The sequence below is a fragment of the Hyaena hyaena genome, unplaced genomic scaffold, assembly GCF_003009895.1.
Source record: "Hyaena hyaena isolate Hyena2069 unplaced genomic scaffold, ASM300989v1 scaffold_229, whole genome shotgun sequence".
In the NCBI taxonomy this organism is placed as follows: Eukaryota; Metazoa; Chordata; class Mammalia; order Carnivora; family Hyaenidae; genus Hyaena; species Hyaena hyaena.
Window position 1 is genome coordinate 1,955,359 of NW_024080861.1, and position 14,365 is coordinate 1,969,723.

At 40.9% G+C, this 14,365-nt stretch overlaps 1 protein-coding gene across 1 annotated transcript in view; it reads left to right on the forward strand.

Annotated features, from left to right (window-relative positions):
- Nucleotides 1-14,365, forward strand: part of ECT2L (epithelial cell transforming 2 like) — a 67,161-nt gene that overhangs the window by 30,782 nt on the left and 22,014 nt on the right. The window contains exons 8-11 of the mRNA XM_039243587.1: nucleotides 1,555-1,683; nucleotides 7,881-7,973; nucleotides 10,058-10,240; nucleotides 11,974-12,077. Of these exons, the coding sequence (XP_039099518.1) occupies nucleotides 1,555-1,683; nucleotides 7,881-7,973; nucleotides 10,058-10,240; nucleotides 11,974-12,077 (509 nt within the window). The remainder of the gene's footprint in view (nucleotides 1-1,554; nucleotides 1,684-7,880; nucleotides 7,974-10,057; nucleotides 10,241-11,973; nucleotides 12,078-14,365) is intronic.

Sequence of the window (14,365 nt, forward strand, 5' to 3'; positions counted from 1 at the left end):
AGTGCAGCAAGAAATAGGCGTAATGGGTTTTCTTTGGAGCATGAGTTCAGCAGTCTTGTCTATTTCTGGTTTTAACTGTTGGGATCTTTGGTTGAGCAAGAGGACTCGCTAACAGCTAGAACTCAGCACACTCGGAGTAGGTTTAGTGAATTTTATTATTAACAAAAATAAACTACTTTTGGTTTATCTTTACCTTATTTTTGTCTTGTTTAGGTTACTGTGCCTGGAGCAAGTAAGTTGTGTTCCACATCCATTTTTATATCTCCCCCCAAAGTAAAGCACGGCTACTATTTGGGGTTTAAATTTATGATTAACTACATGATAGCTTTCCTCTAAGTGATGGAGAGTTAGCAAATGCACATTATACCACGGTGCAGTAGGGTCACCTCATGGATAGAAGAACCTGTTAGGGTTTTCTAACATCTCAGACTATTTGTTCTCCAGATGAGAAAGGTTTCTAAACTCTGCCTTTTTCTTGTTTTCTTTCTTTAAAAAAAAATATATATATATATATAATACACACACACACACACCACATAATATTTATATGGATATATGTTTGTGTATGTATATATATATATAATGTTTATTTATTTTGAGAGAGGGAGAGAAAAAAAACACTAGTGGGGGAGGGGCAGAGAAAGGAAGACAGAATCCCAAGCAGGCTCCACTCTGTCAGAGCAGGGCCTGCCGTGGGGCTCGATCCCACAAACCATGAGGTGATGACCTGAGCCAAAGTCAAGAATCAGATGCTTAACCAACTGAGCCACCAAGGTGCTCCCTTTGTTTTGCTTCTTAAAAATCAATAGTAACATAACAAAATACCTGAAAACAGAAGTTTTTCCCTCCATAGAATTTGGTGTTTCTGCAAGAGCTTTTGCCTTAAAACCAACAACCAAACAAAACCTCTTACTCCAGTTAGCTGAACAGGTCCTTCCGTTCTGTATCTAGACTTCTCGGTAGAAAGAAGTGAAGCGCTGGGATTCTTGCCTCACTTTGTTTCAACCGCCTTCCTGGGATTGAAGAATTCAGAGCCCCCAGGGGTCCTTTAGAAATGGGTCCAGACATTCTGATTAGTGGAATCATCATATAGAATTCCCGGATGTTGACCATCTCTGGGAGCCTTCTGTTCTGACTTCTTTTTTGTTGACAAGTGTGAGAAAGATTTCTACTTTGGAACTTGGTTGCAAAAATCTCCGGACTTGACTGGCCATCCACCTTGAACCTTGCTGGGAGCCTGGTAACACACTGCTGCTATTTGGGTGTATATACTTTACTTTGGGGGCATATATACCTCTCTCTGGAGTCAGAGAGATGTCTAAATCAGAGTGCATAGTGTCCGATACATTCAGAATGAGGAGAAGACTGTAGCCATGTTGGGGTCCTTTTGTGGCCCCAGAGTGGTGCAGGGCTGACGGAGAGACACCCTCTGGACTGGAGTCTCAGGAGCAGAAACTGGCTCTTTGAGTTGTGGTTGCGTTTTCACAAACTGCTGAGAGTTTCTCTTCCTGATAATGTTACAAACTAATAGGACATTTTGATTTTTTCCCTCAGGTTATAGAGTCGGTGTTAAAAATTTACTGGGGCCTGAAGTGAGAGACTTCTGGGAGAAATTAGGAAGCTGCGTGGCTCCTGAGCAAGAAGGGGGTCACGTGGACATCTTTGTACCACTTGGGGCATCAGGTCAGTTTTGAAAGGCCGTGGGCATGCCTGCTTTGTAGTGATATTTTGTGGATTTTTGCAATGTCTTCAGTTCATCTGATTCAGTCACATGTTACTCTTTGTTTCTTTTTTTCTCTTATATCTCACACACTCAGGTATTTAGGGGGAGAAGAGTTGGGGTTAGTTTGTCAAAGTAACTAAGGGCAAGAACAGAAATAAAGTCACTAGCAGCAAGAGCCAGCCAAAAACATTATTTGTATTTCTTCTGAAAAACACGGTAAAATCAGCCTGCACTATACAGGGGAAGGTGCCTGCCAGGCAGAAACCATAATCTATCAACCTGAGAAAAGCCTCCCTGCTGTGTTCTGAACCTGGAAGGAGTGAGCATGAACTCGGTGACCAAGGACCTTGAACTTGAGTCCTGCACATACCACTTTAGCTATGTGGCCTTAGGCAAGTTTGTAGACCTCTGTTTCCTCACATGAAAGTTAGGAGAAAAGTATCTCACCTTACAGGACTTGTGAATATGAAAATAATGTAAATACTTACATAATAAAAGTAAATAATACACTCAACCGACCGAGTCACCCAGGCGCCCCTAAAAGTAAATAATGCAAACAAATAACAGAAACAAGTGAAGTGCTTGGTAAAGAGGAGCCCTGGTTGCTGGTCACTGATACAGTGTTGGGCACCCATCTATCCAGGATCAGTCTCTCTAATTCAAAGTTGATTTCAGTACTTGAAGAGAAATTTCAGAAACATTACGCCAAGGTCACTTTCTAGACATCTGTTAAATAAAAGCTCTGCCTTCATGGGTGTGTGTGTGTTGTGTGTGTGTGTTGGTTTTATTTTTGTGTCTTTTTTAATGCCAAGCAGAGCAAAGCAGAGGGAGTATAAGGTTAAATTTTCTTGAACAGTTCCTTTTTACCCATTCCTTAGGGAACTGTGAGTTTTAAAGCTCCTTCTAATCTTCAGATTTCACTGAACTATTCATATATGTGAAGCATGCCCCTGCCGGGGTTCGACCAGGGAAAAAGGGAAAAACAAAAGAATGGGAAGAGGATTAAAAGAAAATGAATTACAAAATATTGTAAAACATTTTTTCTTATACAGTTATTATAATTATGTAATCTTAACTATAGAAGATATGCATGGAAAAACCTAGGAGGAAATATGGCAAAATATTAAGAGCATCTATCTCTAAATGTGTTTTCCAGATTTTCTAATTTTGAAATCAGAGTATGGGTGGTGTGTGATTCCTCGGTTTAAAAGCTGTGTGGGGCGGGTGGGGGGTGGGGTGGGGTGTATATAGAAAAGGGTTTGGAAGGATGTATGTCAAGGTGTTAACAATAGTTAGATAAGTGACTTTTCTTTTCTTTCTCTGATCTCCTTCCCTATTTTCTATAATGAACTAGTATTACTTTTATAATGAGAGCAAAGTAAAAATTTTAACTTGAGTAGAACAAGAAGAAAGGATTTAGGAAAGTAAAGCATTGAAAGGATTGAAAATAAGGGCAAAGGGGGAAAAGAACAATAGATTTGGTGATATAAGAATTGTCTCAGGTCGCCTGGGTGGCTCAGTTGGTTGAGTGTCTGACTTTGGCTCAGGTCGTGATTTCCTGGTCTGTGAGTTCCATCCCCGTGTCGGGCTCTGTGCTGACAGCTCAGAGCCTGGAGCCTGCTTCGGATTCTGTGTCTCCCTCTCTCTCTCTGCCCCTCCCCCACTTGCTCCCTGTCTCTCTCTCAAAAATAAACATTAAAAAAAATTAAAGAATTGTCTCAAGTGAAACTTCATGACGCTGAAACGGTAGATTTCTCACCACTGTTTTGGCCCCCAAATCATCTCTAACTTCTTGTCAAATGTCGTTACCACCTGGATGAGCCAACAAGACCCTTGTTCAGTCAAAAGACCCCAGCTCTCAGTCCAAAAATCTCTTTTCTGCCACCTTGGTCATCACCCTTGAGCTTGTCATTCCCAGGAGCCATTACCTCTGAAAGCTTGATCTCCAGCAATTTTCTCCCTGAGTACCACTTCCGAATCATGTGCCAAGTATTCCAACATCCATGCTCCAAATATTCCTACTCTGACAGTTCTTTGCCTGAAGACCTCCAACGCACGCACTCCCACTCCCACACTATCAACCATGCCTGCATCCTTGGCTCCTGCCTTGTTACACCTGTGTTTAGTGGTTCATCATTATCATTACTCTCTTGCAAAGAATCTGAACTTCTTTGGCTCTCTTTCTCTGGCTAAATTCCAATGTTCCTTAAACACCATCATCTCCTAACCTCTGCGCGCCTGCACTAAAGCAGCTGAAGCCTGTTGAAAAAAGCAATATGGCGATTCTTATTAATTGAACTTGACCTCGATGGGGTAAATGTCAAATGAGACTGCAACACTGACCAGCACCTGCTTTGGTAAATTCCTTTCCAGCTCTTGGAGAGGACTACACCGTCCCTTCTCCTCCTTTGTCTACCTTTCAATAACCTTCAATAAGCTCTCTCAGCTGCTGACCTTGCCTTTTATGTCCTCGAGAAAAGTCCCGAATTCCCCTCCCCCCAACAAATCCACCGCCTACCCCGCCTCTTACCTTCCCTCTCTGTCTTCCCTTCTGTTACGATGGAAGAAACATCTCTGCTCAAATCAGATGGAGCACCCGCTTGGACTCAGTCTCCCACCACCTTTCGCCTCCTCACGCCACATTCCTACACTCAGTTCTCCCGACAGCCTCTACCCTCCTTTATTGGGTCATTTCTATCAAATCAGGATCACCTGTAATAGCAACTCCTGTCCTAAAAAAAGAGACCTTAAACCTTCCCTTAAACCCTCACCTATATATACCTATATACTGATTATCCCAGTGTTCTCAAACGTGAATGTGTATTTGAGTCTCCTAGAAGTCTTGTCGGTTAAGCCTCGGACGCTTGATTTCGGCTCTGGTCATAATCTTATGCATCATGGGGTCGAGTCCCATGTGGGGCTCTGTGCTGCCAGTGCAGAGCCTGCTTGGGATTCTTTCTCTCCCCACCTCTCTCTATCCCTTCCCCACTCTCACTATCAAAATAAATAAATAAACATTTTTGAAAAGTGCATATTGCTAGATCTTGTCCTAGCATTTCTTACTCAGTAGGTCTGGCAGGGGGGATGGGAGTTTTCATTTCTAACAAATTCCCAGGTGCTGCTGCTCCCGGGGCATGTTGGGAGAGGCACTGGTCTATGCTGACTACCTTCCTCACCCTTCCTTCACTCCTCAAGCTCCTCCAAAGGGTCTCTTTATCTCTACTGAAGACTATCTGTACCTCCACGTGCCCAAAACCCGGGTGCTTCTTCTGTGCTCACCTTGCTCTGACCTCAGCAGTATTTCATGCAGATGGACTCTTCCTGGGAATGCTCCCTTCTTCTCATGGTGTCGGAAACACCACCCTCTCCCTGCATTACCTCTTCTGTCAGTGGGCTCCTCTCGGTCTCCTTTGCTGGCTCCACCCCCTGGGCAGGCTACTCAGCCTTTCCCACAGCCACTCTCTCTCCCTAAACAACCTCATCCAGTCCCGACTCTGCATCTGATCTACGTGCTCAGGACTCCCGAGTTTATGCTCCCTGCTCTAAGATCTCCCGGCTGCAGACTCCGAGCTGGCTCCTCCTTGACCTCCTGATATGAATGTTTAGCTTGTGCATCTATAGGCGTCTCAGGGTTAAAACTCTTTCTTGCCTCCTTAGCACCAAACCCACCCCTTCCCCAGGAGTCCTCAGTGAAGATAGCGTCATTCACTCAGTTGCTTCATAAGCCAAAAACCTAACATTTATCTTTTTTTTGGAGATTATTGAAACATTTTCAAGCAGCTTTACAAAGGTATACATGACATATAATAAACCATACATATTTAAAGGGTGCAATTGATAAAATGTGACATATGTATAGGTACCCTGTGAAACTATAAAACATCAAGATAATGAACATAGTCACCTTTGCAAGAAGTTTCTTCATGGCACTCTGATTTTTCTCTCCTACTTCTCCCCACCCCATCCATGAATCAACCACTGACCTACTTTCTTTCATAATATATTAGTTTGTATTTTATATGATTGTCTATAAATGGAACCATACATACACCGTGCATTCTTTTTTGCCAGGCTTCTTTCACTCAGAAGAACTATTTTAGATTCATCCATTTGATGCTTGTATCAGTGGCTCGTTGTTTTTTTATTGCTGGGAATTATTGCATTGTACACATATACCACAATTTGTTTCTTGAGTCACTTGGTGATAGATGTTTGAGTTCTTTCCAGTTCCTGGGTCTTACATAAAAAGCTGCTATGAACATATGTGTGAACATATGCTTTTATTTCTCTGGATAAATACCTAGGAGTGGAATGGCTGGGTCATATGATCGGAGTTAACGTTTTATTCATTTCTTTATTTACTTTAAAAAAATTTTTTTAATGTTTTTTTTTTATTCCTGAGAGAGAGAGAGAGGCAGCGTGAGCAGGGGAAGGTCAGAGAGAGAGGGAGACAAAGAATCCGAAGCAGGCCTGACCCCATGACCCGTGAGATCATGACCCGAGCCGAAGTCAGATGCCTAACTGACTGAGCCACCTAGGCATCCCTGGCATTAACTTTTTAAACACCAACTAAGCTGTTTTCCAAAGTGGTTGTAGAATTTTCCATTTCCACTAGCAGCGTGTAAGAACTTGAGTTGGGTATCACCCCCACACTGGGTTCCTAGTCTCCTTAGTTTTAGCCATTTGAGTGGGTGTGCAGTAGTATCTCATTGTGGTTTTAATTTGCGTTTTCCTAATGACTGACCACACTGAACATCTTTTCATGTGGTTATTTGCCATTCATTTGTCTTCCTTGCTGCAGTGTCTGTTCAAATCTTTTGCCCATTTTTCAAATTAGGTTTTTTGTTGTTTAACTGGGAACTCTTCACGTATTCTAGAAAAGTGATTTGCAAATATTTTCTCCCACTCTGTGACTTATCTTTTCCTTCCCTGAACAATCCCTTTCGAAGAGAGGAAGTTCCTAATTTTTGTGAAGTCAAATTTATCTGTTTTTTTCTTTTATAGATTATCCTTTCGGTGTTGCATCTGAAAACTCTTTACATAACTAACCTTCACAAAATTTTCTCCTCTGCATTCTTTTGAATTATTTATAGTTTTGACTTTTAGGTTTCTGATCCATTGATTTATTTGTTTGCTTTATATAGTATTAAAGGTACGGGTTGAAGTTTTGTGTGTGTTTTTTAACATATGGATATCTAATTTTTCCAGCACCATTCCTTGTAAAGACTATCCTTTTCTTGATGCATCCTTTTTGCATCTTTGTTGAAATCAATTGACCGCATATGTGTAGGTATACCTATTGACTCTATTGATTTCATTGATCCATTTGTCAGTTAAAAGATTAGACCCCAGTAGGTACGCCTGGATGGCTCAGTCAGTGAAGAACCCAACTCTAGATTTTTGGCCAGGTTATGATCTCATGGTTTGTGAGACTGAGGCCCACATCAGGCTCTGGGCTGTCAGCGCCGAGCCTGCTTGGGATTCTCTCTCTTCCTCTCTCTCTCTGCCCTTCCCCTGCTTTCTCTCTGTCTCTCAAAAATAAATAAATAAACTTTGAAAAAAGATTAGAATCCAGTAAATGAGAGACATCTCAACCTTTCAGCCACTGCCATCTTTTCCCAAACAATTGAAAGAGTTTGGAGTCATTTGTTTTTTTCTTAGACCACAAAGAATTAAAATACATAACCCAATATATTAGTTTCATTCAAAGTAATTCACTTTATATGCTGAATTTAATAATCCAGTCTTTATGCTGAGTCACTGAAGAAGGGGTGAAACTAATGCCACATGTAATTTTGACCACCATATTTAAGTTTCAACAGTTTTAAATCTGTCTTCTCACATCGAGACTTCTTTGAGTCTAACTATTTGAGAATATATACATAGACTTTTCTCTGTCTTTGGCCTGAGTATTCTGAATTGAAAATAAGTGCCATCTCTGTCCACCCTGTTGTGTAGTCCTCATAAATTAAGCGTTTGGACTGCAGCACTTAGGGGTGAGCTAGGAAGTGTTTATGGACTGTTCCATGAGGGATTTGGTTAGAAGATGAGAAGTCCTAGTGGCCTTTCTTGGCCAGCTTAGTGCTCCTCATTCATACTTAACTGTTCCAAGGCAAAACCTGCGAGTAAACTAATGACAGTATTTTTGACTGTGCAGAGGCAGGAATAGAAGTTCTTTCTCAGCTGTCTCAGCTAACTGGCACGTTCTTCACTGCCCCCGCTGGAATTGCAACTGGCTCTTACCAACACAGTAAGTACATGGAGGCTGACCACAGTGGCCGGTGACATCCACCAAAAGGGGCACAGCTAATAATACTGGTTCCGACTCATGTCAATTACTGCCTTTCATTCCTCCTCTGAAGGAATGCTGTCACTATCCAAACTATGTCATTGCCTGCCACTCAGTCATTTGCTTAGAAAGGGGCTATTTATTGCAGATATTTGCTTCAAACCATCATGTGCACAAACTTTATTGAAAACATTATTTTAAAAAATATACAGTTTATTGTCAAGTTAGCTAACATACAGTGTATACTGTGTGCTCTTGGCTTTGGGAGTAGACTCCTGTGATTCATCACTTACATACGGCACCCAGTGCTCATCCCAACAAGTGCCCTCCTCAGTGTCAACCACTCATTTTCCCTGCCCCACCCTGCTCCTTCTCTCTGTTCCACCCTCAGTGTGTTCTCTGTATTTAAAAGTCTCTTATGGTTTGCCTCCCTCTCTGTAACTATCTCTAAATATTTTTTCTTCCCCTGTGGCTTTCTGTTAAGTTTCTCAACTTCCACATATGAGTGAAAACATCTGATATCTGTCTTTCTCTGACTGACTTATTTCACTTAGCCTAATATCCTCCAGTTCGACCCTCTTGCAAATGGCAAAATTTCATTCTTTTTCATGGCTGAGTAGTATTCCGTTGTACGTATATGTGTATATATATATATATATATATATACCACATCTTCTTTATCCATTCATCAGTTGATGGACATTTGGGAAAATACCATTTCTAATAGTTAAACATGTATAGTTTCTGATCTAGAGAAATAATCAAGAATAATTCTTCTTAGTGAGATATAATCAATGTGGTTTCATTTGGAAATAAGAATTGCACCTATAAGGTGATGGTGAAGGGGCTTGCTCCATTCTAATTCAGTTGCATCATCTGCCAGGGAAAACAAAGATAAAATACATCTGCATGCAAAAATTCGTATAGATACTAAGGCAGCAAATATTGAATCCAAATGCAACACTGGCTGACCAGCAAGAGGGCCACATTGCTCTGTGACAGTAATGCTAATCTAGTCATCGTCCGTTTAAAGCTCCCTGGTCTCCTATTACCTGGGGTTTGAGGCCATGTAAAAACCATGGAAAGCATGGCTTCTCTCTAATCGCAAATGCCAAAAGACTTCCAAGCCTGGGAAACACTGGCATGATTTGGAATCCTGCAAGGGAAAAGTTTCCATGTATCTACAGAAAGCACATTGGTCTGAGAGATTTTCATAGCAGAAGTCACTTGTCAAGTTTAGTTTACATCGCTGCATCACCATGTGAGAGCATATTGAGCCTTCTGGAGGGGGCACCAGCCTGGCAAGGGCTGCAGGGAGCAAACACTCTTCTTTCCGGGGCAGCTTTTCTTCTTTTTCTCCTCCTCTGCCTCCTCTTCCTTCTGTTCATCCATCCTTTTCCCTCTCTTCTTAGTTCTCTTCTGGAAAAACATATTATAAAGAGTTGCATTTGTTTATCAGTAAAAATGGGGAACAGGAATCAAATAAGGCTATCTACCCCTGAAGGACAGAAAATCAGATTTAACCTGCCACAGTATCATTTAGTAATTGATTTTCGAGGAGAGAACTCTCTTAAGCACCCATTACAGTCATACAGAGATATTTACAGAGAGACACTTGCCATGACATAAGAAAGCTAGAGGGTTGGCAAGCCCAAGACAGCTCTGGATGGCATGATGGGGAAGCCAAACAGAGTGGGTTTTCTTGTATGTTCAAGGATGTAAAAGATAGGCAGCATATTCTTACCCCGATGGGCGACTCTGCTTCCTGATATACAAATCCAGCAGCTACTTAATTGTGATTTCAAACATAACATGCCAACCTTATCTATCAAAGAATAGATAAGCATTTGAAAGTATTCATTGTGTGCTTCTGGAGTTTGTAATTTTACCTTTGAAAGCAGACCATGGGCATTTATCTTAGTCTTCTAAGGAGAAAGATATTAAGCCTGCCATAAATTCAACTAAGCTTTTGTTGCACTGTAAACAAGAAGAGTTCTTTCATCTGAGCTCAAGCCTACAAAAATAAAAGGAGAAAATAATGTCAGTTCTCAGTGATTGGCTGGGACGACCGTGGGAAAGGGATCCATGGTCCATCTACTTCAGTGAGTCAAAGCTGCAGATGTGGTCCAGCCTCATGGACTTTCTGGAAGACACCTTGAAATCAGTAAGGAAACAGTTAAGTCCTCTCTTCAAGGAGCTGCAAAAGAACATCAGCGCCAAGATAATAGGTAAGAACCCCTGCTACTTCTGTTGCAGGTTAGTTATGAGGCTTGTTCTGTTTGCAGAGCAAATACAGGTTTAGGAATGGCTCAGGCAATAGTTGACCTTGACACCTGCTCAGTAAAACTTCCTTCCCTTTGTCTTTCATACCTCCTTTCCAAGATAATAAATAGCCACTGAGGACAAATATGTTCAACTTCAAAACACTGAAGCTAGTTCATTTTAAATTATACCATTTTGCAAATCCTGTGCCAGTCAGCTGTTGACCTAGACAAAACTCTCTAAGTGTTTGCTAAGCCAGGGGCTCTGCCCTTTTACCCACCACAGTTTGCTCTAAAACGTAAGCTCCTCCTAGACACCGCACCCATTACTTAAATTGTTCTGTGATTGTGTTCCATTTATTTTCCATATAAAATATTCAATTTGGTGATGGGCTCCCTGGTCCTCCGCTGAGCCCACCGGACATCACTGAATGTATTTTCCCATTCACCCTCCTTACTCATGACTGATTTATCACAATAGAGTCTTGAAAACAATTTTCTGTGTCAGATCAGTCAGTCCATCCTTTAAAATGAGGGTTTTGTTTTGTTTTGTTTATTTATCATCTGGGTAAATGACCACCCTCCCATATTTAACTACATATTCAATTTATCCCTAATTCTTCCCATCTAACTTAAACACCATCAAAATCAAGCCATTAGTTAGTTATGCCTTACTTCCTTCTTCCCTTGGCTGCCGTTTCCTGTTAATGTCTTTGCCACAATCACTGTACAAGAGCCATAACACACAGCTAAACATGTAGAGATTTTATGTCAGTATGTGTCCTGCGTCTCTACATAAATGCCCTCAAAACAGGGCAAAACAGAGAGTGCTCTTGGTTTTATGTACTATCCACTTGACCACAGTTAGTAGATGTTCAGCCAATATTTAAAAATGGTTATGAAGCTGTAAGAAATTATTTCTCTTGTTTTCTTCATAGATATTAAGGACCAAAAAGAAAAGTGAGAAAGTTAGCTTTTTCAAGATAGAAGACTTTTTAAAAATCTTTATTTATTTTGAGAGGGAGAGAGAGCAAGCACAAGTGGGGGAGGGGCAGGGAATCCCAAGCAGGCTCCATGCTGTCAGCACAGAGCCTGATGTGGGGGTTGATCACATGAACTGTGAGATTATAGACTGAGCCAAGATCAAGAGTTGGACAGTCGATCTACTGAGGCACCCAGGTGTCCCAAGATAGAAGAGTTTTAAAATGGTATTTGTAAGGAAGACGTTAAATAGAATAAAATTATTTTCATATAAATATATGTTGTTTAAAATACTAAAAAACATAAGAGACGTCTATGTAACTATGTTTGTATGTTATATCCTGTAGACTTAAAGTATTTATGAACTTGAACACAAAGATAAAGGGGAGTGAGGAGGAATTTGGGGTGGGATTGAGAATCTAAAATTTAAACTTACAAGATTTATTTTCACATGTTGTCTCCTTATTGTCCAATTTATAGATTCTATTTGATATCAGCTTTACCAGGATGGGTACTTTTTCATATGCTGCACATTTAGTTACTCTTGGTCAATTTATATTTTCTCAGGGTAGATACCCCCCCCAACATAGTGGAATTTCAAATTTAATTTTTCACGTTTTTATCCACTAAAATGCAACGGTGAGGATTGAGTTGTTTTCTGCTTGACCACATCTCTTACATAGATTAATTACAAGGCACATGGCCTTATATATTTGCAGGGCAATTTATGTTTGACCACATGAGTGTGGCTAACATTCTGAATAACCAAGAAGTTGCACGAGCTCTGGCAGATGGACTGGTGGAACTTTCAAAAGATTATTCTGTAAGTGTTTCCTCAAAGAAAGCCAACTTCAAAAACCCAACACTTAAATACATTATTAGTTTGCATTGGTTTTTTTTAAAACCAGATTATCCCTTTGTATGAACAATTCCTCTGAGAAATATATCGGGTTGTAAAAAATAGCCACTTAGAGATCCCCGACATTAAGAGAACCAAGATCAACTACAAAGTCCCATTTATAGCTTTTAGTTGAATAATACTTCCTAGACTTTCCTAGACTCTTAAATTAGTTAGGTAGAGAGAAGACAATGCTACTAAAAAATGTTTCTCTTTTCTGCTCTACTTTTATTGACCTGTATTTCAGATACATTACAATGAATGTTTTCATTGGACTTTCTTTTTTCTTTGGGTGGGTGGGGTCAATCTTGTTTTTTTAGGACAAACCTCTGGAATTTTTGTCCAATTTTCTGCTGAAGAAAAGTAGTAAAGAGAACAAGGATTTTGGAGAAAATGTTGCTGTGACAAAATATGACCCAAAAGCAACATTCGATTTATTCATGAAGGTAAAGTAATTGCTGCATTTCTATGCTGTTGCTGCACACTTAACACACATAGTTAAGAAATTCAGACACGAGAATGATGATTCTACTTGGAAAGCTTTCAACTTGTCATTTTTCCTAAGAATTTCCTTTTCATGGATTATTATATTAAAAAGAGTGTTTTGTAGTTTCATAATAAGAGTGACATTTAAGCCACTTAAAAGCAGAAGCTGCACTCCTTGACTGGAGTAACACCATTCGGGCCACAGGAGAAGAGTCCACCATTTGCATTATGCAGCTCACTCAGTGGAGTCCTGAGACAGATTCAATAGAAAATGCTTTAAAAAATTTTTTTCAATGTTTATTCATTTTTTTAAGAGACAGAGCACAAGCAGGGGAGGGGCAGAGAGAGGAGACACAGAATCTGAAGCCACCTCCAGGCTCTGAGCTGTCAGCACAGAGCCTGATGCAAGGCTCAAACTCACGAACCGTGAGAACATAACCTGAGCCGAAGTTGGACGCTTAACTGACTAAGCCACCCAGGTGCCCCAAGAAAATTTTTTCATTTGCAGCTCAGGACACTTTTTTTTTTTTTTTTTTTTAATGAAAGTAGGATGTGTTCTTTTCTTAGTTGAGATTCACATTCATAAAAGGAAAAAAGGTGGGAGTAGAGCCAGTTCTTCAAGCAAACAAGAATCATTTTGCCAGTACTCTGTTCAGAATCCACCCATTCTTGGTTCAATGAAATGATCAGGATTCAGGAAACACTGAAAATTGCACTGTCATTCAGAGAGCTGGTTTCTATGAAAATGTCATTTCCAGTGATGGCCATAGAATCTCATGTGATGCCCATAGAAAACTCACCCCTTGCATCCAAGGCTGGGACACTACCCCCAACATGAGCTCACCATGGAGACTGTTAGAGGGACTGGACCTGTGAGTTCTATCAAGCAGGCAAATTACAGGCTATTAACCTGCTATTCCGGAAGCCTCTCTTCACACGTCTTTAGCGGACAGCACAGCGCAGGGGAGGGCAACCTCGGAGGCCCTGCTGGCGGCAGCGTCCTTCTGCCAAGTTCCCAGACTTGCTCAGCAAAATGAAAGACCTGCAGCTATGCAGACCCACCCTTGGTTGTTACCAGAGCAGGACCCCTGGTTTAACCTGCATCCCACCCCCACTCCTACCCCCACGAAGTGACTTATTTTTCCCAAGTACAAGCTTCCGTTCCAAGAACAGTCCTAACACATTTTCAGGACCGTCTAAGCCCTTTATAGGTCAGAGCCCTGCTTCCCTCATGCCCCATCCCTAAATCTGTCTTTCCAAAATATTCTTGCAGACCACGCATTAGTTAGGGCTCTCCAGAGAACCAGAACTAATAAGTTGGATGGATAGATAGATAGATAGATCTAGATCTATACATTCACACTGTCAGCACAGAGCCCGATGGGGGGCTTGAACCCATGAATCATGAGCTCGTGACCTGAGCCCAAATCAACAGTTGGATGCTTAACCGACTGAGCCACACAAGCACGCCTAAAACATCTAATCACTTTAATAAAATATTACAGAATGTTTGGGCTTCAAATTGCCTCACTGCTGGAAAGCAGGCGTGCTCGTATTATATCACCTGCCTGTAACAAAAGTACAGAAGCAGAAGACTCCTTAATGCCTAGGAATTTCCTTGATTAAAAAAAAATCAAATTAGAAAAATATGCGTTGCATTCTTATTTGGTTTTCTACCGTTTAATACTTACAAGCTTGTGCATAAAGCCCATGAAACCAAGTTGGGG